This window comes from Mugil cephalus, chromosome 5, assembly GCF_022458985.1.
Source record: "Mugil cephalus isolate CIBA_MC_2020 chromosome 5, CIBA_Mcephalus_1.1, whole genome shotgun sequence".
Classification (NCBI taxonomy): Eukaryota; Metazoa; Chordata; class Actinopteri; order Mugiliformes; family Mugilidae; genus Mugil; species Mugil cephalus.
In genome coordinates, this window is record NC_061774.1 from 27,267,851 (window position 1) to 27,294,016 (window position 26,166).

Below are 26,166 nucleotides of genomic sequence, written 5' to 3' on the forward strand. Positions count from 1 at the left end.
GCACAGGGATCTTTCCTAAATGGTTTTTCTGTCCTCTTTTGTTCTCGGTGGCTGTCTCCCTCCATCAGCCAGCGATTAGACACGTCTGCCATGTAAACCCCCGAAAACAGCAGCAGCAGTAAACAATTACATGTCGGCTTCTCCATCAGACCTTTTAGGGGTTTAAACAGTTTTTTTTTTTGGTAATTAGAGGTGTGATGGGATTCCACAGGAGGACTCAATGGCCTTTTATAAGGCAGGATTCCTCTCCTTATAAACTTGTTAGCCACGGACCAGTGGGCTGCAGAGCGAGGAAGACAGAGTAATGCAGCCATCAACTCTTCTTACACGTCCCAGATTAGCTGGGCTTCCGCCGCCCGGAGCTAAAGAGATTCCACGTCCGTTTCCCCGCTGTCTTTACATCGAGACGTTACAACTATCTGGTGTGAGGTATTTATAGAAACGGGACTCATTCACTCTGACGACACTCTAGTTATTTTGTGTCTTCGTCACGACCAGACCGGCAACTTTTTGGCTGTGAGATCTGGTCAAACAGCCCTTTATTTTTTTTAAAAAAAAAAACAACAAATCTTTTTCATTTCTCTGCTCCTCTCCTCCGTCCTCTCACTTTGAGCGCCCTCGTACATCCGGCTGCCTGTTACCATTGCCCTGCTCTATATTCCTCTCCTCGTTGCCCTTGCCTTTCCGCCTCCTCCTCCTCCTTCTCATAGACGCAGAAGCGAGATCAATATTTTTTGTCATAACTCTGGTGGTGGGGTGAGAGGGGAGGGAGGGAGGGGGGACGGGGGGACGGGGGGGGTTGGTGGGGGTCACCTTCTGCGGCGACATTAAAAATTCCTCGCTCCGTGCAATATAGTCCCCATCCAAATTTCCTGGCTCAGAAAGGATAGGGCCATTACCCAGAATACTAAAAGAGCCTGGAGACCTTCCTCTGGGCTAGAATGCCCACGCGCACACACCGGCAGATTCCTGCCTTTGCATCCTTGTAGTAGACGGTCGCAAAAAAAAAATAAATAAAATAAATAGCAGGAGTAGATATTACAGTTTCAGTGCTGCTTATTCAAGTCTGCTGCAAGTGTTATACATAACTGAGCAATACTGTAGCCCACTGGGAACTGCGTTAGCATCGCAATTCTGCCGCTAAGCTAGTGGAAACTAGTGGATTGTGCCATCTGCACTTCTTTCCAATGTCCTGTCGTAAGCAAATCGCCATTTTCAACGCTGCCTCACCCCTTCCATTCCATCACCTCTCTTTCAGTTTTACCCACCCTGCAGCCATTCCCTCCATCCCACGCTCATTACCTTATGCCCATTAATCCCATTAAGTAGCCATTAAACAAGTGCTGATAACGCCGAATGAACGTCAAGCTCCGGCGGCTAATAACCACAGTCCCACCTCGACACGTTCAAGCCTGGCAAGGAGAGGAGGAGGAGGAAGAAGAAGAAGAGAAGGAGGAGGAGGAGGAGGACGAGGGGGGAGGAGGGAGCTGCACGACACAAGTGTGCCATAGAGTAAAAGGAGTGTAGCTTTGTGCAAAAAACGAGTGCTGCAACTGTGAAAGGAGACAGAGGGAAGTCAGGATGAGGAGGAGGAGGAGGAGGAGGAGGAGGAGGAGGTGAAAGGAGGAAGCCAAACTTGTAAATATACCGCTGTACTTTGTATATTTACCCGAGTCCACATGTTCAGAATTGGGTTTTGGAAGAGAAATTGATCATAACAGGGATTTAAGAGCAGAGGGAAGGAGGGAGATTTGCCAAACCAGCCGTGGGAGCAGCGTGAAATAAAAGGATTGCAACCGAAGAAGAAGAAGTCTGAGCTAAGGCAACTGCTGTGGCTGTTCAAGGGTGCTGGAAAAATCCTGCTGATGTAGATAGACCCCCACACCACCCACACCACCCACACCACCCACCCAACCAACAAACCAACCAACCAACCAACCCACACCCCTGACTGCACACTGAGTTTAAGGCCGGCGACACAATTCAGGGTCTTTTCCGGTTCTGATTCCTGCCCCGCGGAGGGGGAAGCGGGGGGAGAGGGGAGTTAAGTCGTCACGGATATTCATGGCTCGCCAGCAGCATGCTCTGGTTGAGCTTAAAATCAGAAGCTCGCTGGCGGCCATCGTCCTCGCTGCCGCTCAGCTTGAGTGATGAGGAAGGACAAGGTTATGGCAGAGAAGTGGAGGGGAGTCGCAGCTGTAGTCTGTGCCATTCATCAAGTGTCTGCACACATGGAAAGAGGAATCGCACCATCACAAACACACCTTACCCCTCATACAGGCTCATTTATCTGCCCGGCGCCATGTGGCCGTTCATCTACCAGGGGGGAGCAGATCAGAAAAAAAAAGGGGGGTTTGAGGAACTGAACAGCCTCCTTCCTGCTCTGTGAACACCAGCGCTGCCTTCCCACCTGGTCGGCCGGGTCAAAGAGGTGCAGTTTGTTTCGCGGATCAGCGAGAATCGGTAAACAAGGCTTGAATACGGCAAAAAGTGGGGGGAGTTAAAGGAGAGGAAAAAGGGGGAGGAAATGACCTTGTTTTTCATCCAGTGCTAGAGGAAAAGGTCCAGGCATGTAGGACGAGAGATGACGAAACTCAAAAGAAAAAAAAAAGGCAGAGGGCGGGAGCGCGTGAAGACGGACCGAGCCTGGATTCATTTTAAGAGAATGCAATAAAACAATCGATTTGTGGGCAAAGAAAAAGAAAAGTAAGAAAGCAAAGATTGATTAAAAACCAAAGTGGACGGGAGTAAGACGGAGAGAGGAGAGGTTTGAGGTATGAAAGAAAAAAGGTGGATGGCAAAGCTTAAGAGAGGAATAACGTACAGGGTCCAAATCATGAATGCGTTGGTGAATGAAGGACGGAACTTACACCATTACAAGAATGAGGGAAGCAGGAAAGAGAGAATGGACTCATGGATTATAAATGGCTTGTCCTGAATGTGTCAGGAGTGTTTGCTCTCCTCCCTCCGACTGCAGAGGAACCAGCGAAATCAATCGGAAGCTTTTTGGTGGACGTCCGGTCATGATCTGGGTGATTAACATATCTGTAGCTCTGGTTGCCCTCGTTCTACTGCCCCCGCAGGGTAAAATTAGCATCATGTTGAGCTACTCTCTGAACTACTACGCTGTTAACATTTAGCTCTAGCATATTTGTTCTCAGGACATTTGTGGTTTAAGCTCCTGAGACCCTGCATCCTCATATGGGGACATAAAGTTTTAGGTTTTATTGCAGCTTATTCTGCTTCATTTAAACCCGTTGTCCTCATTAGTGGACGCCTTAGTCTGTCATCTAGTGGTAGCAAAGCTTGAAAATTATTTATTTAAACTTATTAACGTTTCTAGTTTGATATGATACAAATTTAACAAATTTTATCAATAGCAACGAGCTACAACGTCGCTAATTAGCGAGTACCCATTTGAGGACGTTGGGACTTCATCGTTCTGCCTTTGCTCAGCGATGGTCAGGTATTAAAATGAATAGTTTCATATTTGGTCACACATTGGTGACTTCTTTATAATATCAATAATGAAATAATCCCAGTGTCCACATATGAGCACATAATTTTTTCAAAAGCTCCTACTTCCTGTTCAAACATGACGCTTAGTTTTAGTTCCTACTAAAAAGATTAAAAATGCAGATCAAATAAAAGCTCAGGTCTCAGAAGTTTAAGATATAACTTAACTAAAGTTACTGTGATGGTTTCAAGCTCAAAGTCTGAGCAGAAATTAGAAGCTGCTAGTTCTTTGATACTCGGCTGTAGCTGGAAGAATCTGTTCCACTTGGATCGATGTTGAAACATCATCAAGAACAGTTCACCGTCGCTCACATGTTTTTCTGTCCAAGAAAACAAAAACAAAATAGATTCCTCCAGCTACAGTTGAGCATCTGGTCATTAACAGATTCTAGTCTTGTGTGTTTCAGGTGGGAAACAACCTCAACTTCTGACTCGTCCTTTAGAACTGAAGAGTCCGTTTGGATAAAACGTCTTCAGAAAACTCCTCGTTTCATCTTCTCTTACATCCCTTTTGAATCATGCTAATCCTGCTAATTTCTGGTCACCACTACAAATTCTTACATTATTTTTGAAAGCACATTATAAATTAAATCAAATATCATCATGACTAAACATCACTAGTTTGAATCAGATTCATTCCTGCTTAAAATCTGTTCAGAACTGCATCCGTTAAAATCAATACGTTAAATACGTTTTAACTTTGTGTTATTTGTTTCTTTGTTCATGTGCAAGCTGGGAAGATATATCAATGTTACAATATATCACAATATTTTTTCTTTCTTTTTTAAAAGTCTTGTTTTAACTGCAATAAATTGGAAATGGATCATTTTTGAATGGAGCCAAATATTTGATTAATCCCATGATTTATATAGTTTGTGTTACTCTTCTCTGAGCTCAGCTGTTTGCTTGATGTGTAGGTGACTCTGTTTCTGTTCACTTTCTCCTTCAGCTTCTTCTTTTGTGATTTTTGCCCTTCACAGAGTAAAATTACTTAATTCCACTTTAAACTCTGCTTTTATTTCCACAGCGTTACTGTGGCTTGATTCACTACATGTGCAGCGTTAAAGGGAACTTGTGTTAAGGTGTAATTCTGACAGCATGAATTAAAACTAGATTATCATCATCAGTGAATTTGAAGTATATTGTTCTCTTACTATATTGTTTTTATCCTCCTCCTGTCATTTCTCTTCTTTCCAATCTCCCTCTCATGTGTCTGTGTCTCTAGTCGGGCTTATTTTATTTTTCTTGCCACCGTCGTCTTAATATTTTCTCCAGCGGTTTCATGCTCTGGGTTCGGTGAAACGCCTCCAAACAATCTGAGCTCTATTTGACGCTATATGAATAAAATAAAATAAAAACGGAGGAGTGGAAATCGCTCTTCAGGACACATGTACGTCACATGACGTCATGGAGAGTTCGTCCATGTTTATTTACAGCCGGTGGTTTACGGAGGAGATCGGGGCGGATGGATGGGTGGAGACATTAACTAATATCGGTTTCATATAACAATGACCTAAATAAACCTAAATTCATATTCGTTGTTATGAACATTTGAGAGTTTCTACCCCCTTTTTCTTTGTCTTTTTCCCCCAGAGTTTATTAAGGAGCAGAGCTGCCAAGCTGTTTATTTCATGAGTGTGATTAATGCAGGGGTGTAGTTAGATGGCGGGACACTCGCACACACTCAAACACACAAAAGGGGGAAAACTGCATGAATGAGCAAGTTGGAGGAGAGCTCACGCTTTCCCACTCTGTCGACCTGACAGCCATGACAGAGTCTGGAAATCCACATCAGCCTCTGTCTGCTAACGACGGCCCCTGACGCAATTAGCTGAGCACATTATATAAAAGACAGACTCCGAGTCCTGAACTTGTATCGTCATCACAGATCTACCTTTTTTCTTTACATTTAACCACAAATAAAAAAGAGCGAAAGCCTCCGTGAAAGACGTCTACATGTATAGCACATTGCAGAGTACTTTTTTTTTTTCTTTTATTACATCACATTAGAGGAACGTCATGGTTATAAATTCACATAACTGTCAGACGAGCCTGTTTAAATTCTGATTTTTAAAAGGTCAATGCAGCAGCCGTGTCAGTAAATCAACAAAAGGCCTGTTACCAACCCGAGCTGAGGAGGAGTCAAATAAAAAAATAATAAAAAAAATTGGTGTCCAAAATTGACTCCTGACAAACACCTGAACAAATTGTCGGCAGGTGAAGACGGACGAGCGGTTTTTCAGCTGATCTGCAGCTGCAGCAGGTTTAATAATACACACTCAGTCACGGTTAAAAAAAAAACCCAAAAAAAACTTCCACTTCTCTCAATTCTGTCTTGCATTCGCTGAGATATCCCACTTAACGAAGATCACCGTATAATGGGTTACACCATTATGGGCTCAGCAAGAAAAGAAAAGAAAAGAAAAGAAAGCTCCATGGCAGCATTCAGAAACAGAAGCTGTGCTTCACTTTGTGCACATTCTAGCAGTGTGCAAACCCGTGTGTTCGGTGTACAAAATATCAGGATACCGTATTAATTTCCCGTTTTTAAATCTGCTGTAGACGTGAAGGAGACGCGTCACGTTGCAGCCGTGTGCAGCAGGTGCAGTGCGATCGGACCAATCAGCAGCAAGAGACAGCGGAGCATCCCTCCAAGTTTTATCAGTAGCAACGATGGAGGCTCGCAGAGACCGGTGCCTCTCTCTGGTGGCTGTTTGGTTTCTGTCAAAATCAGACCGGCAGCATTTGGAAGTGTTGCATGTGAACGGGTGAACACGGGGAAGAACGTGCGCGCTGAGGATCAACGACGCTAAATGAAACTGCGTTTGAGGTTCTGGTGGAAACGAAACTCTAAAAATCGCTTTTATTGTTTGTTTTTCTTAAACTCACAGATACCACAGCTCTGATTTTGATCAAACTTGGAGGAGAAGTTGCCGCCGCCTCTTCCTGCTGACTGAGCCGATGCTCCACAGTCACAGTATCAGCATCAGATGTGAAAAACGGAAACAGAGGTTGAAATTTGTTATCTTTAACTGATCAAGAGGGAACAGGGGAATATTAATATCACCTATATTTTGTACACCTGACAAACTAAATATACGGCAATAGAAAGTACTCACATCCACTCTATAGACCTCAGTTTGTTAAACATGCAACAAGGCTCAAGTGTGTTTTTTACGCTTATCATTCAAAAAAAAAAAGAAAAAAGCACAAGGTGACTTTGAAATCATTTCCAATCAGATGCTCTTAAGATGTTTCAGACTTGTTTTATTATTCATGCAGCCTGAAGAGTTATTAGAGGTTTTGCCCCCGACTCTGTAACAAACTTCACGTTATTTCCAGACTGCGCCTCCTGATGTGAGGGAGTTTAAAATAGAAACCTCTGACATGTGTCTTTATGAGGGGCTTCCATTCAGGGGGGAGGTCGCTGTTTATTTATATCATCACCATCATCATCACCATCATCATCATCGTCATCATCATCATTGTCATGAGATCAGCAGCACGCTCGCAGGACAGAGGCACATTACCTTGACCACCAAAACAAGCACTCAGGATACTTTGTGGATACCAAGGAATGTAGCCAACTAGCATCATGACAACTACGCAGCCTGAGTTTTCTTTAATGGGAGAAGGTTGGTTTTTGGCTTTTTAGATCGGGGCTCAAAGTGCAGGGTTACGGGGGTTATGTAAGGAAAAGAAAAGTCGAAGGGGGAGGTTTGTGGCGGGAGGGGGAGAAGGGGGGAGGGGGGGTCTTAACACCTGAAATATATTCTAATTCTGACTTCTTCATTAAGAAGTCGAGCAATGAGCAGAATTACCTTTGTTCCACACTGCAAAGGGCAAATAAAAGAGATCGACAAGTTGAGAACAACCAAAAGCAATGAGATGATTTAACAGAGAGCAACACAGTTTATTTTAGCGTCATCGATACAAACCTGGGTCCTGGAGGTAATCGTGGCTAAACCTCGGCTAAAAGGGCATTTAGAGCAGGTAATGTAATGAAGTAATGCAGGAACAACAGCACAGACTCTGCCCAGGGAATAATCTTTTTTTTTTTTTTTTTTTGGCTACATTCCCGTTTTATCCGACTGAGTCTTGGTGGCAACTCCTACCTTTGAAATTGGGTCGGATTCTGGCGTCGTAACCCGACACTTTGCCCATGAGCTTGTCCAGAAACTCGGACGGCGGCATCGGGGTGGTAGCTTTCCTCGCCGCGGCCTCTTTCGACGCCGCCAAGCTGCAAGACAAGGAGGGCGGGTGTTTGGTTAGAGGAGGACGCAACGACCACAAAGTTCTATAGATCGAAAACATGTTTGTTGAGGTTTAAATCCAAATCAATTCAGTGCAGACACACGACGATACCACAACCACAGGACTGGTGCAACTAAACACTGTTTTGAGGTGAGACATCATCACAACAGATATCACCAGGAAACTCCTCCTGCTGATCACTTACATAAATACAATATTGTTTTGTATTACAAGTTTTCTCTGAATTTATATTTAAATATGCAAATGAGGAGTTTTCACAGTTTCACAGTGAGGTTCAAAATTCTTTAACATATTAGTTAAGATTTCCAGATATTTGCAGAGGGAAGTTTATAAAAAAATATCTGTTTTTATCCCAAAATACTGTCAACAGTCTAAAAACATCTATTTTTGCCATGTTTTTAGGAGTAAAATGTTCCATAAATCAGGCTCTGATTGATACATGATAAATCCCCTCAGTAAATACCTGCAGAATGTAGTATAAATGTGTAAAGTTTATTTTGTGTTAAAGCTACTGAAGTGGAGATTTCTGTCTCAGAGTGTGAAGAAAAATTCATTTTGACATTTTACATTGAAGGATTCTGTCTATTTTTATTAGAAACCAGTATGAACCAAAACCAGATCCACTCAAATCCTTTAAAACATTTCATATAATCATATGGACATATATAGCATCAAAATATCAGATAAAATTAATAGATACAAGTTCATTCAAGTGTGAATGAACTTTTGTGCTCCAGTTCTTCACCCAAGAACTGAGGCTTCAGTCTCCACCTAGTTTCCTCCTGTGTCACTAGTTACTTTCCACAAATAAAAAAAGCAATAAAAGGCAAAAAACATTGACAAATCTTATTAGAATTAAATCAATATAAATGACTTTATACATTTATAAAGTGTAGGCGTGTCTGTAAATTTAACAGACAGTTTTTAATGAATATATCATTTAATTAAATTGGTTGTTCAAGAGATTAAAAATCATATTTAAATATGCATTCATTTATTCCACATTAGAGGATTTTTAGATATTTAATCAGGATTATTCTAAACAGTCTAATGTTGCAGAAGTTCACTTGGTAAATATTTTAATTTGTGATAATCAATTTTCACATTTAAATGAAAATCACCATCTGTATAATATCAACAAAAATCACAGGAGGAGATATTTTCAGATTTTTATTATTCTTAATTAATTAAATTTGTTATATTTTATATGTGAAACTTCACAATAATAATAAATTAAATGTGTTTCTGATTTCATTTGATATATTTTACACTTAAGTCTAAACAGAAGAATAATTTAAATTCTAGAAACTTTCTATTTTCTAAATTTAAAGTATAAATGTTTTTGTTTTGAAGCCACATTTAAACCTGATGAACCACTGATGTGTACATTTATTTTTATTTTTATTTTCTTAGAAACAGAACCTGTCAACAAGAACCCTTCATGGATTCAAGCTCATTTCTCACCTAATTGAAATAAAAAGTGAATAATTAAAAGTGAACTTTAACGGTCTGTATGTTTAATGCACCACACACACACACACACACACACACACACACACACACACTCTTCTTAAAGTATTTCTTTTTAAACTAATGCTGTAATTCGCTTAACCCGCCCGCCGTCCCGCTGAGTGCCACATTGATTTTACAATGAGGCCGCTGGTATTTGCACAGTTGACTTCTTTACCTTATTAAGTCCATCATGCTCATTAGATGCTCTCTGCATAATGTCAAATCCCCAGGATGGACTTTAGCCGCGCAGACACGTATGAGCCCAGAGCAAACAGTCAATAATAACCCTGCATGGACTCAGCTGACGGGCGGACGGGCAGGTACACCTGAGGTCTGACGCCAAAGAGAAAAAAAATCTGCACCACATGCACGAATAAACCAGAGACAACGCTCACTCACTGCCACCAGGGTCAACACGACACCCGAGCTGTAAAACATGTGACGTGGTATTTACAGTAAATGTCAACTCCGTGAACAACAGGCTTCATTTGACTTGTGCTCCTGGGATCTAATGAACTGCAAAGCGATGGAGGTCATTAAAATGTGACCAGGAACTGTCACGAGTCACTGCACCGCTCACAGACTGATTTCTGAGCTTCTGACAAGTTACAGATCTCAGAAATATCCATAACATTAACAACATCCACAATTATCTGCACAACATTTCATTTTAAATTAATTATATGAGTTAATTTAAACCACTAAGAGAATATTACATGATTCAGGCTATTTGGACCAAACCCACTACTCACATAGTTCAATTCCAAACAGCACAAATAACGTACAAAGCAGCAAATAACTGAAAAACATACAAAACTTCTGTCAGGGTGGAGATGGAGGTTATTAATCATTTAAGTCACCAGAAAACGCACAAATAAGAAAAGATTTCATTCAGCGGAGTAAAAATATGGAACAGTATGTGTGAAGAGTCCCAATTTAAAACAGTTTAAAGTATTATCATTCATAAATTCATTTCGTCCTGATCTTTGAAGATAGTTGAGTTTCCAAACAAGATCTTTAAAAATTCATCCTGTTCTGAATTTATAAACCTGAACCAGAACATCCTGTCTGACATCCTGAATGTTTTAATATTCGACCCGTTCGCTCTGTAAAAGCTTTTCACCATCAAAAGACGTCCTCACTTTCCAAAACTGGTCTAAGATCCTCACGTCTGAGCAGCATCCACCGTTTCAAATAAGTGTTTTTAATGTTTCCTGGTGTTTCTAAATCTTCCAAACGTCTTCATAGTTCACTTCTGTAGCAGAACTTTCACAAAAAGTGATGTTTTAAAAACTATATTTATCCTTTCACTTTAAAAATCCACCAGTTTTCTAAAACTGTCCCTTATTTCCAAAATCATCACATCAAACCTCACTGTCAAAAACTGTCCTGATTTCACCAAATTCTTCTCACGCCCACAGAAATCTATGCTATAAAAAAAAACTCATGTTAAACAGAAAAATCCTCCATTTAAAAAAAAAAAATAAATAAACAAATAAATAAATAATTACAATGTCCTGACCAAAACTGTCCAAAGAAATCTCATGTTCCAAAAATGTCTCAGAAATTCCAAATATCTGTCCTGACAAAATCTATTCAGTTCCAATAATATCTATATTTTGCAAAAGTAAAAATGTCCAGATCTTCCAAATCTTCCTCATACAGTAGGAGACTTTCAAGGCTAAACCTCAAAAGCTTTTAAAAACTCTACAAGAACCGACCGACTTTATAAAAATCTCAACAAAATGTAGCGTTTTCCTAAAATCCTCATATTCAAATATCTACTTAGTTTCAAAAACTCTCCAGAAATTTCTTCACCATCAATAATATTTAAACTTTGCAGAAGGAGCTCAATTTTTTAATTTTTTTGAATTAATTGTTCTGAACTTTTAAACTTCCCCTTAAATTAGTTACTTTCCAAACAAGAACAGACTTTCTAAAATGTTTAAAAATCCTAAATCTCTTGACTTTCCAAACTGCCCTCGAGGCCTGAAACGTGCAGTAAACTGGTCAAAACTCATCTTTTTGTTCAGGAGAAACAGCTGATTACAATTCACTGCTGCTTCTTTGAGTTCTTCATGTCTCAGGTTGTGTAAACATCTTAAAGAGGCGTCGCTGGGATTTGCATTGAAACGCTTGCCTGCGTCGGTCGGACTGAAGGAGAAGTGACAGCGAGTTGATTCTGAGCGAGGACTGAACTGACCCGTGGCCTCACAGCGGAGCTGCATTAGAGGCCACTTGTGGTGCATTTCGTCGCATCGCTTCTCGCTGCGCCTGGAGAAGCATGAACGCGGACGGCAGTGTGATCCGGGCTAAAAATAAGCTGCTGGACTGACCCACTTCATTTGACTAGCGCTTCGAAATGAGCTTTGTTAGCGGAGGCGGCCGAGGGAGGAACTCTATCCGCCTCTTTACGCCGTCTCTTTATGAATTAGTCAGTGATTTTACACAGTAATTAGTTGCTTCAGACAAAAGTTCTTGCATGAGAACTTAGCACGGTGTGTTTGCTCTCATCCCGTTTTATCAGACGCTGCATAATCCACCTTTTTCCCACTTTTGTCCTCTCAGGTCAAAACATAAACTCCTGAACCAAATATTCAGAACAACAGAAACCACTTAGATGAAGCATCTTCAGGGAAACTAAAACACTCGAGAGGAAACGACTTTCTCACCTTATACACACTATTGCTGCAGCTACCGTTGCCAATATATAATAATAATACTGAATTGCGGTTGTTGGTTCCTATGGAGTCATTTAAGAGACACAATTTCCATTAAACCCGAGTCCAGACCATCGGATGTTGACCTCAGTTTGTAAAGATCAGAGCTGAAAGACTGTTAACCTCCTGAGACCCTGCGTCCTCATATGGGGACGTTAAGTCTTATGTTTTATCGCAGCTTATTCTGCTTCATTTAAACCCATTGTCCTCGTCAGTGGACGCTTTAGTCTGCCATCTAGTGGCCATAAAGGGTCAATGCATTATCAAAAACATGATCGCATGGACGGATTCATTCTACAGACGATCACAGGACAAAAACTGGACAAGGAACAAAATTCCATCAAATTCTATGGTTAAAACTTATTTATTTATGCTTATTAATGTTTCGGGTTTGATATGATGCGTAAATTTAACAAATTTTATCAATAGCAACGAGCTACAACGTTGCTAATTAGCAAGTACTCCTTTGAGGACGTTGGGACTTCATTGTTGGCAATTCTGGTTTTGTTCAGCCATGTTCAGGTATTAAAATAAACAGTTTTATATTTGGTCACACGTTGGTGACTTTTTGGTATATTTATTATAATATAAATAATGGAATAATCCCAGTGTCCACATATAAGGACATAATTCTTTTCTAAAATGACTACTTCCTGTTCAAAGATGATGCTTAGTTTTTATATGCTTGTTTCAAATAATATAATTTAACAGAAATTAAAAATGCAAATAAAAGCTCAGGTCTGAAGAGGTTAAACCCTGGTGGAGCATGTGTGAACTGCACAACCTCATGCTGTTTTGCACAAATTTGCACAAGTTCATGCTGCTTTGTTGTCATTTCATTCATATTTCCACTTTATCTTTTATTTTATTTATCTTTATTCTTATCTACACTGTTTATTTACATCTTTACTGTTTTTCTTGGTATCTATATATTATAGTGACTGTGAGAAATAATAAATTTGTTCCATTTCATGCTTATTTATTGTTTGTGAATGACAGATAAAAGTCCTTGAATCTTTGAACAGGAAGAATTTCATATGTTTAATGGTTGTGGCATCACTCACTAAACGCTGCAGCCACATTTAACTTGGTTATGATTATTTCACAGAATCTAAACATCACTCTAAACCAGTGGAACATGTAGACAGAGATCATGTTTAAAAAGGAATGATCAAAAATTCTATTTGCACCTAAGAGCGATTTAGGGCCTGAGGGGAGTCTATGGGATATATACATGTTTCATTCTGGATCAGCCTGAGCCGAACTTTCACAGTGAGGCCAAGTCACGGGTTTATGAGGAATAATTCATTTCAGTGCAGGAACATTTTCACTTTGCAGCGCTCCGTCAGGACTTCATGTTAGCTGAGGGTATCAATGATTGAAAGGAGACAGAATGATTTCCTGAAGAAGCTGAAGCTGAGCTAAGAACTACAGGAACAACCTTTTTGGTTTTTAGACTTTTTTTAAATCCGAAAAACCAGCTTAAACCCTCCTCTGGTGCAAATGAAGCATCGGTTGGTTGTAATTCCTGATGAGTGGATGGGAGAAGAGCCCTGCTGCTGCATTAGTCGCTCATAAATTAAAATGACGGATGATACAGTCGCTCTCGCCTTCTTAATGTAAAATCGCTAACCGTGCCTCTCGTTGTGCTAAAACGCGTCGCGCTGCACAACAAACAGCAGCTTTAGCTAATTCATAAACTCGTAACGTAGTTGCTGCCGACGCCTTATCAGGAAACTGCTGATCAGAATCACTGTGGAAATGAGGAGGCGTGATCGGGAAAGCAAAACAAAACATTGGTTTTCTGCGTCATTGTGTGTTTGTGCAGATAAATAAACTGCATAAATACACACAAACTACACTTTCAAGCCCTTGAGATCCACTCATCAGTGAAAAATATTGGACAAGAAATCATGGAGGAGAAAACTAAAGTTGTGTTATCATACTGAACCTTTTCCTGGTTTCTACAACTTGATTTAAGGTCTGAGCTTTGAGGTTCTTAGGGTTAAGATGAAGAGACAGAGAACGCATAGTTTAAATGGAAGGAGATGAATAAATAAAAGACTTTACAGCTTGTTCCGAAATACGTCTCATCCCCCCAAGTCATGGCACACACACAAGAAGTGTTGTAATGTTCTACTGACCATGTGATGCCTGTTTATTTGCATACATAGATCAGTGAGATCTGATCTCAGGTGGTGGCTGGGGACACGTGTGGAGAAACGTTTCAATTCCACATGTGACCACAGCTACTTAAAGTCGGACACTGTGTTGGCTGATACCTATTTTATTTCATTTTATTTTATTATTATTATTGTCTTTATTTTGCTGCTCATTGTGTCGCTGTTTTTTGATTTAAGTTCTTTGTAAACTGATTCTTGGGGTAAAGGATCAGATTATATCAGATTCTTCTTCTTTCTGCTCCTTTTATTCACATTTGTGAACAATATTGAATTATTTTGTTTTAATCAATGACTGAAATAAAACAACTAAATTAAAACGTTGCGAGGTCTGAATGGGTGTAATTTACAGAAAGAGTGAAAACACACAAATGCAAAACTAAGGGAAACTAACGAAAGACCAACAAACAAGATTATATACAGTTGAATGTACATAGACATTACATATGTACATACATAAGGCTGGTGAGACTAAAGACTCTTTTAAGTTACTAGACTCTGTAACCTACGCTGGTACGAGTCATAAAGCTATTTTCAAAAATGTCAGTTGCATATTATTTAAAGAACCACAAATACTTAATGCAGTTCCACGATGAGCAAAGTTCTGGATCTAATGGAATATTGATTTTCATGATCCTGGTTAAAGTGGTACATATATCTTGCACCAAGGTAAGATCTGAGCTTCGTACACATCCACATAAACCGCAGGAAGGTGCCGACTTCCCCACTACGCCTCAAACAGCTCTGACAAATTAGATTTGAATGAATGAAGTGTCTCTTCTGGGGTGAGTATCTACGACATCAACTTAACATGGAAGTCTGAACAAAGAGGGAGGGACAACAAACACAGGAAGTAGAAATGAGTAAAAGATGCAGTGATAGATTTCAATATAAAACCAACAACAAACATAAAAATATTTAATCAAGTGTTAAATTAAAATAAAACTTTATTCTGGAAGTTCCTCAGGAACATTCTCCAGACAGATGCTGTTATATCCATTGACTGTTTATACTACGAACAAACCCATCGTGACGTCACCCATTTGATTCTGGACCTTAAAAATTAAGCCCAAAGTGGGCGGAGCCCGTGATCGCCATGTTGGATGAGCTTTACTCCACCCACACCCAGATACTCCAAATACACAACTCTCCGCTACCTGTTAGCTCAGGCTACCACCTGTCACTCAAATCCCTTAATTATGCAGAATTTTAAACCTTAATAAAAAATAAACCAATGACCCCGTACAGTCGTCATGAATAGTGAAATAAACTATTGAGACCAAACCATTTTTTTGTACCAGGCTGTAAACGTGTTTGATAATGCTGTAAATTTGGGCTTTTTAACATGGGGGTCTCCAGTGAACTTCCGCATGGTTGTCACGGCTCAGACCTGGAGGTTTCATCAGACTCTGATTCCTTCCTGCTAGAAGCTGCTTAGCTCAACATACATGTGCATCACATAGTGCAGCAGCCACCAGAGACAGAGCCTCTGTGCCGTTCCACACAGAATGACAGCGCTGTTGACAATCATCAATCATCCTGATGGTAACGACATTTTAATGTTCAGAACCCAGAGTCTTAATGACATTGATTCTATGTCTGATGAATGACGGAGGAAAATGAGCAAACTGAGCGCGAGAAGATGCCAAATGGAGAGTAAGAAAAGTTAGTCCACACTTGAAGAGGAGCTTCACCAACTCTACACGGAGCCCTTTAGCCTCTTTTATGTCACTGTTTTGGGTTTATCGACCATTTATGGTGTAGTTCAGCCAGGAAAGTACAACAGACTTAAGAGTGCTACCACTGAGACAATAGAAACAAGCAGAAGAGAGACCACGTAGCTACATCATAAAATATAAAAGAATGTAAAAGTAAAAGATGTCAATAAGTAATGTGAACGTGACTAAATTAATGTAGTAAAACACGCAGCATGTAGTTAGACTACAGAGCAGCTTTACAGTCTACGATCTACTGGCCAAGCCCCAAACATCCAGACAAAGGTACCTGGTCCAGAATCTAACAGCAAAGACACAGAATACTGGACTGGTCTTAATTATTCAAACACAAACTCCAAATCCATTATCATTTCTGCTTTGTTTCTGCAAATTCTGCGAAGAGCCGAATAAAGAGCTTCACGCTAAGCTAGCTCTGCTGTACCCAGACTCACCAGAGGGGGCGTGCACATTAATAAAAGTGATGGAAATAACTAAATAATCAATTATTTTATGTCTGCATGAAGCTCTGCAAAGATAAATGTGAGAAGAAGCTGAACAAATGAGTTCAAACCTGTAGAACATCAACAACTCTGCAGCTCTATGAAGATTTTTCTTTTCAGCTTTTTACTTAGTTTTGGATTTATTGACCATTTACTGTATAATTCAACTGCAGTTCTTAATCAGTTACATTTATAGAAATACCAGATGCCAGTTTTCCACAAACTAGGTTTTGTATAATCCACTGTTTACTACCTGCCAAGGCCCAAACATCCCACTCGAAGTTAGCAGATGGAAAAACTGGAACATCTCGCTTCAAAAATATAGTCAATAGTGAATATTGGACAGATTTCAGTTCTCCAAAAAACAAACTCCAAATGAATGTCCACTTTGCTTCGCTTCTACTGATGCTGGCTGCTAATTAAAGAGCTGTATCACAAGGAGCTTCATGCTAGGCTAGCTCTGCAGTACTCAGATTACTGAGGATTTTTTTTAGCCTCCTTTATCTCATTTGTTTTGGATGTTTTGACCATTGGCTGCACAGTTCGGTCTCAGTTCTCTCTTGAACCATCTTTACAGAAGTGCCGTGCAGCAAAGTAGCTCTAATAAATCAACTGTTCGCTACTCGACCAGCTACGAACGTCCCAGTTGGTTTTCAGCCGGTGGAGAAACTGGAACATCAAGCCCCAAAGATATAAGATATTCTCAGGACAAACTCTGAATCAATAATCACGTTGCTGAGTTTCTGCTCATGTGGAAACAAGGAGCTGGCAACTGTGCAATGATAGTCATAGACGTGGTCACCCGTAAGGTCATTGGTTTGAATCCCCTCTGTGCTTTGAACAAGAACCTCGTGTGTTGCATGACTGCTCCAAGTGTTCTCACATGGTTAAATGGAGAGAACATTTTTTTTTTAATTATGTATGTGTGCATAAATACATGGTAAAAAAAAAAAAAAAAACATTATGATTTGAATTCACATTAGCTCAGATTCACCAGAGGGGACGTGACCACTTCTGGCCTATTTAGTCACACATATAACAATTAACTGGATTTGGTTTTTACATAAACTAACAGCTTATAACTTAATGAGCAATGACAAAAAAATTTACTCATTTTCTTTCTTGAAAAACTAAGTAATGAGCATAAATTAAAAAAGAAATAAAGAAATATCCTAAGCGCTTTGTATAAACTCCTGTAACTGATGTCATTATGATTAAGTAAATAAATGAAGCCTCACACTGTGTTCACAGCTGAGCGACGAGGCCGCGCTCTAAATGACGACAGTGACGCTGATGATGTTGTAAAGATCATAAATCACAGCGCAGATAATCACATTAAAAGCATCGTGACGGATGATATTGACGATCGGACTGAAAAGTTTAAGTTATGAAAAACGACTTTTGATGGATGTCGCTGTGATTTTCTTTCTTTTTTTTTTATCAATGTTGAAATGCAGATTTTCCTTCACATGCTTGGACTTTTTGTGGTTCTAATTAATTAAATACACTGATCAGCCACAACTTTAAAACCACTGATGGGAGAAGAACTGCTGGGACTGTACTGCATCATTATATATTTTCTGTAATATTTTCTCTGTATTTTTTAATTGTGCAAAATAAAAAATAAATAACTTTATCATTAAAGCAACAGCTTGATTTGTAAAGTTTGTTCACCTTTGCCAAATTTGTTCCACACTTCTATTCCGGCTTCAATGAATTGCCGTCTAAGTGTGAAACATCTAGTTCTTGAGTTGTTATTAAAAACAAGCTCTAAAGGGAAAAGGAATATTCTACCTCTGTGAAACCGAATAAAATTGGGCCTGTTCATTCAAATTTAGGTGTTTATACGGAGCATTTTCATTCGGTTTGGGAATATTTGGCTCCATGTAAACTCAGCTAATGACACCCATTGATGGTAGAAGTTATTCCCAGCAGGATGCAACCAACACAAAACTTCAGGTGAACCCAACAACTTCTTCTTATCTTTTAACTGTGCCAACTTTGTCTCAATAACAAAAACCACAAAGAGTGACTTTTGTGATGGAGTCTTGGCTTTCAAAAGAAACAAAGACCATGAATGAGCTCCTACTTAGGCGTTAAAGGTCGGAATGATAAGAGGTTGGGATCAGACTGGAGACACACACACACAAAAAATATGGTTTAGGAAAAACTCAAAAAAACATGAAGAACCGCACAAGGTGTTGACCTGGCCTCCAAATTCACTAGATCCCAAACTGATCAAGTTCATTCAACACCATCAGAAAAGGCCCATGTCCATTCTCTCTTAGTCACCTACACAACATTATTCGAGGATTCGGGGACACGGTCGCAGTTTGAGGGAATAACCAACAAATAGTTGTGTAGTGTGTAGTGTGTAGTGTGTGTGTGTGTGTGTGTGTGTGTGTGTGTGTGTGTGTGTGTGTGTGTGTTGGGGGTTGTTTGACTCAGTCTGCTGCCTCATGATTCACTCAAGTACATTTTTGCGATTTGGAACTAATTTTGACGGAGGGACGCTTCAGGCCAATAAGCAACATGATACATCAAGACTTTCCACCGTTTGTGGCCTTTTCTGCGTCGGAGATTATTTGACCTTTAGTTGCCGACCTCCCAATTTGGCGAGCCTGCAGTTTTTTAAATGCCAGTGCACACGGCCAGCATGTGTCACACCTCGAGGTTTTTTTTTTTTTTTTTTTTTATCAGAAGAAAGATGGAGAGGTCTGAGATGTCACGATATGTCGAAACTAGATTTGTTTTTGTTACTTCACAAAGACACAAAGACACAAAGACAGGTCACACAGGGATCAAATCAGTGGCTCAGGATCAGAGCTCTGACTTTAGATGCTAGTTTTTAGGAGCTTGTACAAAGAGGATAAATTATAAAATTTTTCTGCAAAACAAGGAAGCTTTGATTCAATGGTGAGATATTCATTATTATTATTATTATTATAACGACTACTAACTAATAAAACATTGGCTTAATGGAAACCAAAGTATAATACAGAATATTTTTGAGAAGCATTTTTATTCAGCTCTGCTATTTTTTTTTTTTTTTTTTGGAGGCTCCAGTGTGTCAGCAGCAGCACAGTCGCCTCTGGCCGTCCTCTCTGTCTTAACAGAAGGTCATGTGTCTTCAGGCCAGCGCTGCACTTTATGTCATCGCTCCTCTGAAAATGAAAAACCCTAATATTGATTTTATTATCTGGCCTTGCATACGACGCGGTGTGATCTCTGAGACCTGCAACAAAGAGAGACTGAACTCCCGATGCTTCCTTTGATGTTTAATGTTCTATATGTATATTCAGTACTGTGCAAAGGTCTAAGTGTTAGTTTATTATCATCAATTAACAAAATGCAGGGAATGAACAGAAGGGAAATTTAAATCTAATCGATATCTGGTGTGACCACCCTTTGCCTTTAAGATGGCGTCAGTTCTTCTAGCTATTTGGACACAGTTTTTGAAGGAACTGATCCATGTTAGAGAACTAATCTTCTGAACTAATCTTCTGTGGATGTAGGTTTCTTCATGTAATCCCAGACACAGTCCATGATGTTGAGATCAGGGCTCTGTGGGGGTCATGTCATCACTTCTTAATGACGCTGGCTGGATGTTTGGACTCTTTGTTCTGCTGCAGAATAAATTTGGGGCTCGTCCTCCAAAGAAGTATTGATGATGGATAAGTATCTGCCTGTATTTCTGAGTATTGACCTAATCTCCAGCTCCATTTACAAAACTCTCCAGGAGTCTCCACCATGCTTCACTGTTGCCTGCAGATGCTCATTACTGTAGCTCTCTCCACTCCTTTGGTCAAATATTTCAAATGTTGACTCATGAGTCCAGATCACCTGCTGCCATTTTTCTGCCCCCAGTTCTTATGTTTTTGTGCATAGTTGAGTCTCGTGGACTTGTTTCCATGTCAGAGGGACGGACTTGTCCAGACAGTAGATGTGAACCTGGGTCCCATCGGTTTCTGACAGTTCTGGGCTGATGTCTCTGCTGGTTGTCTTCAGATTTGAAAGGGAAATAATCTTGATGCGTTTTTCATCTGCTGCTCTAAGTTTCTTTGGTCGACCACTGCGTCTACGATCCTACAGAATCACTGAGGGAATGTACCTTTAAGGATGGATGCTGGTTGTTAAAGAGTAGTAACACCAGATACTGACAGGACTTAGATTTTACTTTTGTTTGCTCACTTTGCATTTGACCTCATTCCTTTGGTTAGTGTGAACACACAGTGAGTCCTGGGCTCAGATTCACCAGAGGGGTCTAAACCTGTAGAACAACTCTGCAGCTCTATGAAGCCTAGCCTTTTTTTTTTTTTTAGCCTTTTACTTTGCTTTGGATTTATTGACCATTTACTGTATATTTCAGTTCTTTGTTACTTTTATAGAAATACCAGATGTCAGATTCTAGTGTTTGTAAAGTCACTGTATGCAACCTGCCAAAGCCCAAACATCCCAGACTAATTAAAGAGCTGCATCATGAGGAGCTTCATGCTAGGCTAGTTCAGGAGTACCCAGATTCACCAGAGGTGACGTGCACATTAATGACAGTGATAGAAAAGTTAGTAGACACCTACTGAGGATTTTTTAGCCTACTTTGCCTCATTTGTTTTATTGGATTTATTGACCACTGAGACAAAAAAAGTGCTGTTCTTGGTTCTGAGACAACAGCAAGTTATAATAATCTACTGTGTCCCAGTGTTTAGTTTCATACAGAGCTCAAATCTGAAATCAGATCTTAAGGGCTGGCTGGGGACGCATGTGAAGACACAGATAATTAAAGTGAAGTTGTATTGTCCAGGTCGGCTGAAATCATGATGTTGGGTAAACAAACACAGAAAATATAATTAAATAAGAGATGAATAAGAAAAAGACTGCAAAACAAACCAGGAAGAAACAAAACTTCAAGCCTTGAGACATTTCTCATAAATACGGGAAAGAAATGGATCATTCCTGCAAAATATTTTTTGGTAAACTACAACTAAAATTCAGATATTAACAGTAATTATGACCTGCGCTGTCTGTTGCCTTATTTTATTCTTTCAAAGCGTTTAATCTGCTCATTAACTGAAGTAAAAGTTTCCTCTGGAAGTTCCCCGTGACCGTCTGTAGGTCTCCAGTCACGTCCCTCGGTCAAACTCTGATCTGACTCGTATTTCTCAGTCTCTCAGTTCATTAAGGATCAGACGTAATTTTTCAAACACAGAGTCGCCGTGGAATTACGATGCATTTTTAATTTGACGCTCATATTTAATTCAGATCCACGAAGAGCGATGTTGTGCACCACCTGAAACTTTAAAAACTGAATCCATTTTCTCCCCCGTCTCTTTTTTTTTTATTGTTAAGGAAATAGCGTGCTGGGACACTGTAAAAAGAATATTTAAACACCCACTGCTCTTGTTTCCATCCAACCATGTGTGACGCTTAAAGTGGCAATGAAACAGCCCCTTCACCTAAATTTTCAATTATTAAAATCATGTTGAGGATAATTACGATAACTGATCTGATGATCTGAGATTGCCGTGACCGCTGGGATGAAATTAAACTCATTTCCATGAGTGATTACTCTGTTGTGATAATGGCCTGTTTGAAAAGTTCACTGCTCTCCCTCTTGTTGAAACGCTCACAGGGTGCACTGATGAGATGTCTAGTTTTCAGTAGTTTGCAAGAGGAGATGAACAACCTGAAAAGTCGTCTGAACCACCAGGCGTCAGCGCTGATGAGTGAGAGGATGTCAGGTGTTTGAGGCCCATCACATATCTCATTCTTCTATCTGTGACGGTAAATTATGTGGATTTAGAGATAAATCCTGCTGCAACGTGACGAATCAGAGAATAATCTTCTTTCAGGACGAGTGGGAGCGTAACAGGATCAGGATCTCACAAAAATAAAATAAAGAATCAGCAACGCTCGCTGCAGAGATGACACAATAATAATAATAATAAAGAAAAAACAACATAAGACCCGTGAGAAATGGCGTTTAAATTAGCATTGAACAAACACACTGCTGGGCTGATGACAGAGCAATCAGATTAGTCACAGATTGGGATTACATCGGCGTGTTGACACAGAGAGGACTTCCTCCGGACGACGCCTCGGGCTGAATCACACTGACACTGTGAAATTCTAAAGGAGGGGTAGTGTGACCAGATTCAGCTCCACTCTATTATTATCTGAGGCCCTCGGAGCAAAGCGTCTGCTGCTGGGTTCCTTTTGTTGCCTTCTGTCGTTACGTCTATAGACCTGTTGAATCCAGGTTCCCATCCTTCATTATTTTATGAGGTCGACAGCACAGTTCCTAATTAAATTAGTTTGGTTTAATCAGCTGTCCCCAGGATTTCCAGGGAAACTCTTCATGAAACCCTTAATTTTGAGATATTTTATAGCAAATTAAAGGCGAATGAAAATGCAACATGGAGAACTGGATAATGTCAAGGAAGGAATGTCTGAGGCTTCTTTGCAATTTACAAAATCTCTGGTTTTCTCCTGTTTTTTGGTCAGAGACTGTGAAAAGATTTGTCAGGTTGAGCTAATTTGACTGCTCCTATGTATAAATCTTTTTTTAATCCATAAATTTGACCTTTGCCAACCCTGAAGTCACCACTAACCACTCCAGATCGGGATAATATCGGCTATTTGCCACAAAAATAACTTCCTCCAGGCGACAGGTCAAGCTCAATCATACTTCACAAGGTTCAAGGTGGACAACAGGTGAACATCAGTCTGCTTGACACTGATTGGCTCGTGGCTGAAGGTCCCAAATATCAGGAGCTTCAACCAGAGATGACTGAGGCTTGTTTGTAATCTATATAAGGCTCTATAAAGCCTGTAGTGGTGGTTTTCTACTGTTTTTTTTCAGAGATTGAGAAAAATCCCAGGTTTTGGTTTGTCGATTTGGGTTAATTGGACTGTTCCTCTGTATAGATCTTTTTTTAATCCATAAATGTGACCTTTGCCAACCCTGAACTTACCACTTACCGCTCGGGTTCTGCAATACAACAGTAAATGATGATAATTCTTTTCAATTTCTGACGCAGCTTAAAAAAGCAGGAGGATGAAAGTAAATATGCACATGAGCAAACTAAGAACTATGAAGCGAGATTAGTGTTTTTGTCTTTTTACCCCAGAATTCAAATAAAGCTGCATCATGTTGCCACAGGGTCTTGGTCACAAAGCCTCTATCTGCACAATGGAGCTACGTCTGTGGTGCTAAAATTAGCATCTACTCAAAACTGTTCACTGTCTGTACAAGTACTGTCGACTCTCTCCTTAACCGCTTGTTCAAAGCTGGCTCCGCGTCTTGTGTTTGCACTGATCCGCCCTCTGAAGGGAATCTGAATAGCACACTGCACTTAAAATTCTCAACTTGGAGCCTCCTCAATTCCTGAACAAGCGAGAGGTTAAATTAAATCCCTGCTGGAGCCGCGGGAGCTGAAATGACCACACATCGGCGATCTGAACTCACAAAGACCAGAATGTCCTTCTGGTCCCCGATTTACACCTGATTTGTCTCCATTAGCCTTATCCTGTCCTCGTCTCTGCCTCTGATATCACTGAGGCCTTCCTCCCTGTCGTATGAAGTGGACTAGAATCAGATCCTCCAGAACAGCTCATCAATCCAACCTGTCAGGCTGGAGCAAAGTCTGACAGGTTGGATGCTCGTCCAATAAAACAGCTGTAGCTCTAAAGTCAAAAATCACTGTTATAGAATCTGATGAGGTTTGTTCTGTTCCTGAATGCTGCCTTTTCCTTTTATGCGTCTGTCATCTGAGGAAATTACACGCTTTCAAAAAGATTCATCCACCTTCTCCTCATTTCTAACAGAAATACATATTCATCACGTCACAGAGCCAGACGACGTCTGCCAGGTGTCTACTCCATTTACTTAAATGCTCGTCTCAATAGGTCGGATTGGTAATTTCGAAAAGCTCACCTGCTTTATGCTTTAATGTCACTGAATAAACCGGTCGACTGAATATCCCGCCCACCTCTTCAATGTGAGTAAATACTGAGGCACAAACAACCAGAGAATCTATGAGACAGCTCACACAGTGAAGAGGACGTCCTGAACTCGAATGCTGCTGGTTTTCGCTTTGATTTCTCACCAGTAGAGAAGATTTGTTCAGTTGCAGCTTCTAATATTATCCCCCATAAAGCTGAGTGTGTGTGTGAAGAGGTCAAAGTAGCAGCTACCACCAACAGAAGTAAAGAAACTCGTCTCAGCAGTTAAAGCACGAGTGTAGCTGATAACTATTCATGAGTCCATAGCTTCTCCACGGATGGAGTTCATTCTTAGGAAACATCCACTAGATTCTGTGATGCATGAACCGGTTCCTCTCTGAAGTTCCTGAAGTTAGAGATGGGAGGCAAACCTCCAAACCTCAACCTGAGCTGAGTCGTATAATCTTCACACTTCAAACACATGGCTGCATCCAAATAATTACATTTGCAGATGACACCGTAATAGTATATAGTACGTAGTACCGTAATGAAATGCAACCAGGATGGAGGTGGATCATCTGGCTGAGTGGTGCAAGGACAACAATCACTCAAAGGAGTCACCCTGTCCAAGGAGCTCACATGACCCATCAAAAACTCCCAACAAAGGACTGTTCTACCTCAGGAAGCTTAAACTAGTGGAGCTTCACCCACAACTGCTGCATAACTTCTAGAGGAGGGTCCACCAGCTGCACCGCTGCTGAGAGGAAAGAGCTGCTCCGTGTGGTGAAAGCAGCTAAATCCAGTCACCATCATCTATGCCAAGAAAGCTTTTTAGGTAGTAAAATGTCAGAATCAGAGACGACACACGCCCGGATCATTGGTTCAGGACAATAAGAGCCACAACTAAGTGAGGGCTACACTGCATCCTCTCCCTTAGAGCAGGACTGAAACTAATTTAGCCCAAATAAGAACTTCATTCATGGTCAATTATGTGATTTAAAACTATCTGCTAAGGTCACTAAATAAATAGAGACAAACAATGTACACTGATCAGCCACAACATTAAAACCACTGACAAGAGAAGTGAATAACATTTAAACCATCTTGTGACAATTCAATGTTCTGCTGGGAAACTTTTGGACCTGGTGTTCATTCGTTCATTCATTCATTCATTCATTCATTCATTCATTCACTCATTCATCATTGATGTGGATGTTACTTAGACATGTAGCACCCACCTAGACCATTTCCAATGCAGCGCTTCTAAACTCACATAGTGCGACTGTGTCACTGAGAGACGTGGTGAAGATGGAAAGGTCCAAAAAATTAAGCGACAGAACAAGAAGACTTGTGTTTGGGGTTTTTTAGGTTGACCACACGTCCCCGATTTCTGGGGACAGTCCCTGTTTGGATGAACCTGTCCCCCGGCTGAAGCTGTCCCTGAAAATGTCCCCAAGTTTAGCTTTTTATGAATGAGACAAAAAAAAAAAAATGTTGTGTGCAGACTACAATTATTACGGTAACCAGTCACACTGCTATTAAACATGAATAAATACGTCAAAATAAATGAAACTGTAATTGTTCCTATTTCTCCATTTCATCTTGACAACATTTAATTTATTTTTATCTCTGAGGTGTTAACGTCCCCAGATTTCCACATCAGCAGTCAGTGCTAACACGGGGCCATGCTAACCTGTTTGTCTACTAGTGTGGGATCATTCTACTTTATTTACCCATCATCACAGTAAAATAGTCTTTAGTCTTTATCCTTAGTCAATCTACTGCATTAATTCCTCTCTCAACCAGT

The 26,166-nt window shown here is 40.3% G+C and overlaps 1 protein-coding gene across 4 annotated transcripts in view; it reads right to left on the reverse strand.

The window, feature by feature from the left end:
- The window catches only part of glra1 (glycine receptor, alpha 1), a 129,230-nt gene that overhangs the window by 77,681 nt on the left and 25,383 nt on the right, over positions 1–26,166 (reverse strand). For 2 of the 4 annotated variants that reach the window (XM_047584658.1, XM_047584656.1), the window contains exons 2-3: positions 7,632–7,756; positions 7,338–7,349 (exon numbers count right to left, since the gene is read on the reverse strand). In XM_047584658.1, coding sequence (XP_047440614.1) covers positions 7,338–7,349; positions 7,632–7,756 — 137 coding nt within the window. The remainder of the gene's footprint in view (positions 1–7,337; positions 7,350–7,631; positions 7,757–26,166) is intronic. The other 2 variants (XM_047584659.1, XM_047584657.1) reach the window with 1 other exon arrangement.